The sequence below is a fragment of the Pteropus vampyrus genome, unplaced genomic scaffold, assembly GCF_000151845.1.
Source record: "Pteropus vampyrus isolate Shadow unplaced genomic scaffold, Pvam_2.0 Scaffold138, whole genome shotgun sequence".
Taxonomy (NCBI): Eukaryota; Metazoa; Chordata; class Mammalia; order Chiroptera; family Pteropodidae; genus Pteropus; species Pteropus vampyrus.
Window position 1 is genome coordinate 1,105,436 of NW_011888919.1, and position 9,138 is coordinate 1,114,573.

The window sequence follows — 9,138 nt, forward strand, 5'->3', positions numbered from 1 at the left end:
TGTCATCAGGACCTTGGACAGGTCTCCGAATCGCTCTGTGCCTCAGTTTGTCAAACGAGGGGGAATAAACAGTGCTTTCCTCACGCGGTTCAATAAATTTTAATGAATTTATACCCGTTAAAGTGCTTAGAACAGGGTCTGCTATGAAGTAGGACTCGTAAGCTCCAGCTGTTACTATCACCATCGACAGCACGGTCCAGAATGGGGTGCTCTGGGTTAGGAGTGAGAGGCTGGCTCCAGCCAGGGTTCTGGTTCTGGTTCCATCACTGCCTTGCTGTTGGCCCAGGTGGGGGAAGGGAGAAGTCCAAGACCACACAGCAGGTCCCTCGTGGGAAGCGACCCAGCCTCTCTGGGCCCCTTCTCCGTGTCTGTGAAAGGACAGGGTTCACTTAATCCGGCATTTTCCAAAGCATGACAGGATCCTTGGGCTGGTTTGACACGGTTTCTGGAAGAAAGTTCTAAAATCTGAGCTGGGTCATTATTTTAACATTAGGCAAGTACATCCGACACCTCGAGTCTGTGTTTCCGGAGATCCGTTTTCTAGAATGGGGCTCGGTGTCACCTCGTCGGGGTGTCCACCCTCTGCAGCCTGTGGGAGTTAACGGCGAGGGGTACGGGGTGAGGGGGCAGTCCGCGACTCCCCTCACTGCAGGCCTCTCTCCCCACAGGCGTGCAGAGTCAGCTGTGACCCGCGAGGTGGGGCCACCTCCTCTCAGCCACTCAGCCCCCGGGAGGACCAAGCCGGAGTCCCTCCCCAGCCCCTTTCAAATCCCAAATCCCTCCCCATCTACAACCTTCCTCTGATCTGGCTCTTACTCACCTCCTTCCTGTTTCTGAAAAACTCTTCCCACGTTCCCCAGACTGAGGCCTTCCTTTCTGTCTGCGCCCCCCGCCAGGACACCTCCTTTTTGGTCATTTCCTCAGCGGCTGTTTTACTTATTTTCTCCTTTCTTCCCGGGGCCCTAGGAAACGGCAGCGCCGCCGCCTACATCGGCTGGTCTTTACGACGAGCCCTGTCCCATTTCGACGCTATCCTATATGTTTCCTCTGTCTTCTAGTACATTCCACCCCACCGTTGCTTCGGCACGGCCATACTTAATTTCTCCTTTCTGTACAGATAGCTCCCTCTCCCCACGGCCCACTGATGCCTTCGTCCCTGTCTCTGTAAATATCCCCTTCAGCCAATGTTTGTGTTATCCCAATACTCCCTCGTTTATACTCAGACTGGGTCTATAAACACCCCCTTAACGAAGCTCTTTGTTAATCCCTCCCAAACCTCCCTCCCGTTGTAATTCTATCCTGCCCGGCCCCTCTCAAGCTTCGCCCTTTCCTGCCCGGCCCCCGGCCCAGGATTCATAAGCAACCTCATCTCCTCCCTGTGGACCGCCTTCCGCCATGTTCCCCTGAGCCCACAAGGAGGGGGCTCAGGAGGCCCGATGGCCTCCCGCCCCCCACGGCCCCACAGCCCCCCCGGGCCAGGGGAAGCACCTGAACGCCCGAGCGCCGAGAATGGGCAACCGCACGTGGGAGGGCTGCCACGTGGACTCTCGCGTGGACCACCTCTTCCCGCCATCCCTCTACATCTTCGTGATCGGCGTGGGGCTGCCCACGAACTGCCTGGCCCTGTGGGCCGCCTACCGCCAGGTGCGGCAGCGCAACGAACTGGGCGTGTACCTGATGAACCTCAGCATCGCCGACCTGCTGTACATCTGCACGCTGCCGCTGTGGGTCGACTACTTCTTGCACCACGACAACTGGATCCACGGCCCCGGCTCCTGCAAGCTCTTCGGGTTCATCTTCTACACCAACATCTACATCAGCATCGCCTTCCTGTGCTGCATCTCCGTGGACCGCTACCTGGCCGTGGCCTACCCGCTGCGGTTTGCCCGCCTGCGCCGCGTCAAGACGGCCGTCGCCGTGAGCTCCGTGGTCTGGGCCACGGAGCTGGGCGCCAACTCGGCGCCCCTGTTCCACGACGAGCTCTTCCGTGACCGCTACAACCACACCTTCTGCTTCGAGAAGTTCCCCATGGAAGGCTGGGTGGCCTGGATGAATCTCTACCGGGTCTTCGTGGGCTTCCTGTTTCCCTGGGCCCTCATGCTGCTGTCTTACCGTGGCATCCTGCGGGCCGTGAGGGGCAGTGTGTCCACCGAGCGCCAGGAGAAGGCCAAGATCAAGCGGCTGGCCCTTAGCCTCATCGCCATCGTGCTGGTCTGCTTCGCGCCCTACCACGTGCTCCTGCTTTCCCGCAGCGCCGTCTACCTGGGCCGCCCCTGGGACTGTGGCTTCGAGGAGCGTGTGTTCTCAGCCTACCACAGCTCGCTGGCCTTCACCAGCCTCAACTGCGTGGCCGACCCCATCCTCTACTGCCTCGTCAATGAGGGCGCTCGCAGTGACGTGGCTAAGGCTCTGCACAACCTGCTCCGCTTCCTGGCCAGCGACAAGCCCCAGGAGATGGCCAACGCCTCGCTCACCCTAGACACACCACTCGCTTCCAAAAGGAATAGCACGGCCAAGGCCATGGTGGCCGGCTGGGCGGCAGCCCTGCCCACCCAGGGGGACCAGGTGCAGCTGAAGATGCTGCCACCGGTGCAGTGAACCTCAAATCGTGGAGCCCCCACTCCTCACATCCGATTCCACATGCCCTTTCCCCCCCGTCTGCCAGTATATGCAAATTGTATGTAAATAAGGCTGTGTTACCATTCACAAGAAGAAAACAGAGAAACGATGATGATGAGGCTGGCGGGTCATTGGTCAACCGTCATCCTCCACCATGACCCCTAACAATTCAGGTGAACTGCGTCCAGCCCTGTGCTCACTGGTGCTAGTGACATGGTGGCCCTGCCCTCACGGGTCCCCACTCTAGTGGACAGTGATGACACAGAGTGTGAAAGCCTCGGGCAGGGGAGGCCAGGGTCTGAGGGAATCCCAGGGACATCTGACCCAGTCTGGAGGTCAGAGAGGGCTTCCTGGAGGAGGGGACTGGTGAATTAAATTTCCAGAAGGTCAAGACAAAAACAGAAAAAAGTTAGGCTTATTTCCAACAAGGAGGTGAAAGTAGGTGATTCAAGGGGAAAGTGGAAGGGGAAATTCATTGAGCGTGGAGTGATCGCTTTTGCTTTTGGGAAGCCTCCGGTCACGTAGGGGAGAGAGACCAGGACAGAGCAACTCCAAGTTTCTGGATAAACAGCATTCTCCAAGTCAAGAATGAGGAAGAAGAGGGAACATGTCAGAACCCAAGTGAAGGGCAATCAAGGTCGACTGGCTGGAGGCGGAGTGAGCAGGGCAGGCTGGGGAAGGAGGCGTGGAACCAGGGGAAAGATATTTATTCATTCATTTGTTTAAGATTTATTTGTGCCTATTGTCTTCCCTATGCTGGCAGGGGATGGGGATACAACAGTTACCAAGACAGCCCAGGCCGCACCCTCACGGGGCTCATGGTAAAGAGTAAATAAAAATGAATATGATATTTGCAACTGGAAAAATAAAGCCAATCGAAGGGACGGAGAGTGACATGGAGTGTGATCTAGATGAGGTCAGGGAAGGGCTCACTCAGAAGGTGGCGTTTGAGCAAAGACCAGCAGGAGGCGAGGGCGTCGGCCCTGTGGCTGCCCAGGGGAAGAGCATTGAGGGAACAGCGGGCGTGAAGGCCCGAAGGAAGAGAGAGCCTGAACTTTGAGGCACAGCATGTACAGCAGTGTGCGGTGCAGATGAAGTGTGACAGAAAAGGGAGGTCCCCTGGCAAGGGGACAGAGGCCCATCTTTTGAGGCTTTTTAAGTCCTGGTGAGGACTTTGCCTTTTACTCTGAGATAAATGAGAGCCACAAGAGGAGGGATGTGATTTGACTTAAATGTGAACAGGATCTCGCTGGCTGCTGGGGAACAGAACGGGAAATTAGGGCAGCAGCTGGGAGCCCAGTGAAGCGGTGACTGCATTAGTCCATGTGAGAGATACTGGCAGCTGGACCAGGGTGGGCGGTGGAGTGAGCAAGGGGCAGTGGTCAGCTTTGGGATTTATTTTGAAGAAATGATGAGAAAAGCACAAGGACCTGTGGGATTGTGCAATGTGAGCCTCTTGCCCATCCTGAGAAAAGGGTGACTGGGAGCCTGAGCTGGAAAGACCTCTGGGAATGATCCCAGGCCCTATTCCAGGGCGGTCACCGGAGAGCCCAAGTGATTAGCCCAGGGTCACACAGGCGGTGAGTCAGCTGGGGCCACCCTGGGCTCTCTCTCTCTTCCGCATCTATGCGTCTGTTCCCACGCCCCAGAATGGCCAAGGCTGCCTGCCATGGCTGGTATCCCCCTCCCTCCCTGGCCGCCAGGAGTCACCAGAAATGGTCCTCATTTATAACCAGGCTGGAGAACAGGAGGAAGGACTCAGATCTACACAAGCTTCGCCCCTCCTGATAGGTCACTTCCCTCTCTTCCTCCCCTGTGTAATAGTCTCCAAGCTCCTCATGAGATGCAATGATCTCTACACACACACACACACACACACACACACCTCTCCCTCCCTTGCCCCAGAAGTTCCCAGAAGAGGTTCCTGGAAACCCTTCTCAGAGAAATGAAGAGGAGGGAGGAGGGGATAAAGAAAAAAAACAAACTTAAAGAAGAAAATGGTTTTGTATGAGGGGGGTTACTGAGATGCAGGAAGTTGGGGCTTTGGTGTTAGGGGGAGGGAAAAGAGGGGAGCCTGGGATCTGGGGGCCCTGGTTATTTTCTCATCTCGTTTCACGGCCATAAAGCTACTGAGATGGAGATGTAGGGGGCCAGACGCTTTGAACACAGTCACCTCAGAGAATCGGATAAAAACTTGCACATTATCCTTCCACCAAATACTCATTCCCATTCATGCAATAAATATTTATCGAGCACCTACTGTGTGCCAGGCACTGTTCTAGGAACCGAGGAAACAGCAGTGAATTATACAGAAAAAAAAAGTCATGTACAAGTTTGGAAGTTTCCTAAATCCAGCATGGGGGACCTCAGTCCCCCAGTAAGTCTTTGGGCCCCAGGGTTACTCTCTAGGGATGAGGAGACGACTGTGGGCTGCCACTCAAGAAATCCCAGGCTCAGCTTCATCCCGGCGACCTTTGGAATATTGGATAAATCATTTTCATCCTCTAGTCTCAGTTGGCCAGTCTGTAAACTGGGTTGGTACCAAGTGGATGTGGACCTTGAACAGGCCCCAAGCTCCCTTGCAACTTTAGTCTAGAAGGGATCCTGGGGAGGGGTTCTTTTTATGGTCTTGGCATTCTTAGTATATAATTTAGAATATCTGGGTTCAAACATGCCAGTGCCATCATTACAGATAAAGAAATGGAGGTCCGTCAGTGCCTGACACTTGACAAAAGATGGTCGGGCAGTCGGGGTGGAAAGCCCAGGGTGCCCGACTCTACATCCTGAATGTTCACTTCCTCCTGCATACCACTTCTCTGTGCTCCTGTCTTCTCTCCCTCTGCCTCTCTTTGAATCTCTCAATTACCCATCAGCACTCCACCATCTAGAAATTTCTCTCCACCCCTTCCTGATCTTGTTTATATAATTTTACTCCCTGCTGGGTGAGGGAGGACAGGCTGGGACATGTTCTTAAACTTCTTCCTGAGTCAACTCCCTGGGGGCCCTTGCCCCCAATGGGGCTTGAGAACGAGTATGATTTTATTAGCCAAGATGCTGGGCTATCAACTTCTGTTGATTGGGGAACCTCCTGCCAGCCCCCTGTCCCTCTCTGGGCCTTTTTCGGCTACTTGGGAAGCGGCTGGGTTAGCTGCTTCTGGAGATGAAATACACCCTCATGCTAGGGCTAGCAAAAATGATGCTAATACTTGTACGGTAATAAAGACTGTTTATTGAGTGTTTACTATGTGACTGGCACCACTCTAAGCACTTGACATAGTTCACTATCTTTCTACATTCGAGATTCGCATGCAAATCTCACATAACCCAGTAAAGTAGTGAGTGCTATTATGATTCACATTTTGCGGACGAGAATACTGATGCCCAGAGAAGTCAAGTCACTCGTCCAGTATATCACACAGCAAGTAAATGACGGAACTGTTATCCCAAACCAGGTCTGTATGACTAAATGAGAGCTTTCTCGCAAACACGGTGAGAGCTCTAATCTGCGGGGGTAGGTGTATTCGGGATTCATTAGCCCTAATTAGGACTAAGGGCCTCATTTGGGCGAAAAGGCCATCTAGGTACGTAACGTCACGAAAGAGCGCGGTGACACCAGCCACGCGGGCGTGGGAACCCATCCACGTTCCAGCGAGCTGCCGTTTAACCGCATCGCCCTCTGACCGCCTCGCTTCCGCCGTACATTTGCATATTCAGCAAACGGACGCCCGGGCGTCGGCGATGACGCGGTGACGTCAGGGAGCGCCCCTGCATTCTCCCCCCCAAGCGTACGCACGTACGCAAGCACGCACGGCGATGAGCGGGTGGGGGAGGAGGGAGAGATTGGAGGCGCCCCGCCCAGTCAGCAGGGTTGCGCGTGCCCCGTGCGACCGCCAAGATGGTGGTGGGCGCGTTCCCTATGGCGAAGCTGCTATACTTGGGCATCCGGCAGATCAGTAAGCCGCTTGCCAACCGCATGAAGGAGGCCGCCCGCCGAAGCGAGTTCTTCAAGACCTATATCTGCCTCCCGCCGGCTCAGCGTGAGTCTGACCCCATGTCCCTCCAACCTTTCCATTCTCCAACCTCTCTTAGGTGGTTGCTCCGGGTTCACGACCAATCACAGCTCGAACCGGCAAAGTCTTGCAGCCAATAAGGAGGGTTCCTGGGATAAGGGCATGCGGGTAGTCCAATCGTAAGGACCTAAGGGGTGGGGCAGGGCGCCCGCTCCCATGTTGAAAATACTGGCCAATAGAGGAAGAGAGCGCGTGGAGACTGATGTCTAGGCGAGCCAATAGTGTGGGGGACGAGAGTAATTTGGGCGAGGTATTCCAGGCCAGAGTGGAGCTAGGGGCCGAGCCGAGGAGGGACCAGACGGGGTCATTTGCCAGGCCATCCTTTGGTGCCTTAGCTTCCCTAACTCCAGCTCGTGCCTCAGTTTTCCTCCCGTCTGGGAGGTGAGAGGTCCTTGTACATCATCCGTTTAGGACATCGGTTTGCCCCAGTTATACTCCGGGGAGGCCTGGCTTAGAAGTGTGTCTCGGGGCGAAGTTGGGGTCCGGGGACGTGGCCTGGGAATCTGGCAAAAGGGTGGTTTTAACCAGAGCGAACATTCATTCATCTATTCATTAATCCAGTGACACGTCGTGTTTATTCGTCCATCCATTCAGTAGACATACCGTGCTGGCGCTTTGCTGAGTGCTGGGAGACACACTCATGACCCGTCAAGCCAGAGTGGTCAGGGTGGTGGGAACTTCGGACCTCAGAGAGGCCATCTGATCCAGGGGCATGGTGCCAGGAAGGCTGTCTAGAGGAGGGCAGCCCGAGCTGAGATCTGAAGAGCATAGTACACACTCAAAATAACGAGCTACTTTTAAAAGACAAACTATATGCTATAGGCCTATGTCAGCAGAAAATAAGGACGTTTAAAGTAATTTGCTGGATCAGAGAACCACCATTCATCTATCCATCCATCACTTCATTTAGCTAGTATTTTCTGAGCATCAGCTCTGCCTGGCCTTGTGCTGGGCAGTGTCGGTGAAACAGCAAGGACCAAACCACCTCAGTCTGTGCCCTCAAGGAGCTCACAGTCTAGTGGGGACAGACCCATCCTGCAAGAGTGATGACCTAAAGTGAGCAGAGCTGGGATGGAAGAACCCACTGGACGCCTGACCTGGCTTGGGGTTCAGGAAGGGCTTCTTGGCAGAGGAGACCTCTGAGCTGGAACCTGAAGGGTGAGGAGAGCCTCACCAGACAACACGGGGACAAGGATGACGTCGAGGAAGAAGGAGGGGCCCGTACAAAGGCCAAATGGTTAAGAGGAATACACGTTTTTTTCCTTATAAGTTTGAGTGTTTAAAGTTTGCATTCCAGGGCCTAAAATTCTTAATCCGTTGGTGTTTGGTGAACTCTCTGCCAGTGCTGCACATCTTAGATTGGAAGAGTGTTGGATTGCACGGTTACCAAGTCCTTTCATGTCACCTATCTCATTTTATCCCCATGTCATGGAGGGGAAATGACTTTCCCCAGTTTATAGAAGAGAAAACGCAGGCCTTGAGACAGAAGTGAATTGCTGAGGTCGCACGTGAGTTTGTGCCAGAAGCAGGACTGAAATCCCGCGCTGTGGATTCTCAGAGCTGGTTTCTGTTTCCTGCCACTGCCTTGTTCCCAAGCCATGATATGTCTTAGCACTGTGGTGTACAAAGTGGCTTCTCGAGTTAGGCTGATGTGGGTTCCATTCTGGGCCCCACCCCTTCCCATTTGGGTAGCTTGGGCAGGTCACTTAACCCCTCTAAGTTTCAGTTTCTTCTTCTGCAGAGTGGGCACTATATAATAGGAACATTGAATGGGCATGCACTTTGTACCACAGTGTGTGGTAAGCACTTCACAGGGCTTCTAGCATTGAATCCTCACAAATTATTATGAGATAGATACTGACATTAATCCCATTTTGTGTACTGTATATTATATATGCATTCATGCTATGAATAATTTTTATATTGTGAGGAATAAATGGATATACAGTGTTAAGTCAGAGGTTGGCACTAAATTGTGGCTATTGTGTACATGTGGATACAGCAGAAAAGAAAAGGCAAAAAATCTTGTCCTCGGGGACCTTAATTCTCGGGGTAAGGGGAGCCAGACAATAAACAAAATCACTAATTAAAATATTAAGTATATTAGATAGTAATAACTGCTTTGGAGAAAACATCAGGGATACAGAAGTGTTTGAAGGCAGGAGAGAGTGAGCGTGGCACGTTTGGCCAACAGCGAGGCCATCGTAGCTGAGCAGAGAGACTAAGTGGGGACTGAGGGCAGAGGGAAAACCAGTGGTGATAAGAAGGGCGGGCAGATCATGCAGGGCCTGTGGGCAAACACATGCATATGGCTGTATTTCAATAAAACTTTATTTACAAAGGCAGGCAGTGGGCAGGATTGCTGAGCCTTGCCGTAGATTAAAGAATACCAAAGAGGCATGATAATCAAATGCAGTGCATGATCCTCGAGTAGACTCTAGATTAAAAA

General features: G+C 53.3%; 2 protein-coding genes across 3 annotated transcripts in view; both read left to right on the forward strand.

Annotated features, from left to right (window-relative positions):
• The first annotated feature begins 1,159 nt into the window (after positions 1 to 1,159).
• On the forward strand, positions 1,160 to 3,503 carry GPR4 (G protein-coupled receptor 4). Its single transcript, XM_011367947.2, has one exon. It carries the CDS (start codon positions 1,510 to 1,512, stop codon positions 2,596 to 2,598), a length of 1,089 nt encoding a protein of 362 aa, XP_011366249.1. The 5' UTR covers positions 1,160 to 1,509; the 3' UTR covers positions 2,599 to 3,503.
• A 1,628-nt stretch (positions 3,504 to 5,131) lies between these two features.
• The window catches only part of OPA3 (OPA3, outer mitochondrial membrane lipid metabolism regulator), a 67,366-nt gene continuing 63,359 nt past the window's right edge, over positions 5,132 to 9,138 (forward strand). Inside the window, exon 1 of one of the 2 annotated variants that reach the window (XM_011367946.2) lies at positions 5,132 to 6,656. In XM_011367946.2, coding sequence (XP_011366248.1) covers positions 6,515 to 6,656 — 142 coding nt within the window. In that variant the 5' untranslated portion in view covers positions 5,132 to 6,514. The remainder of the gene's footprint in view (positions 6,657 to 9,138) is intronic. The other variant, XM_011367944.2, reaches the window with a different exon arrangement.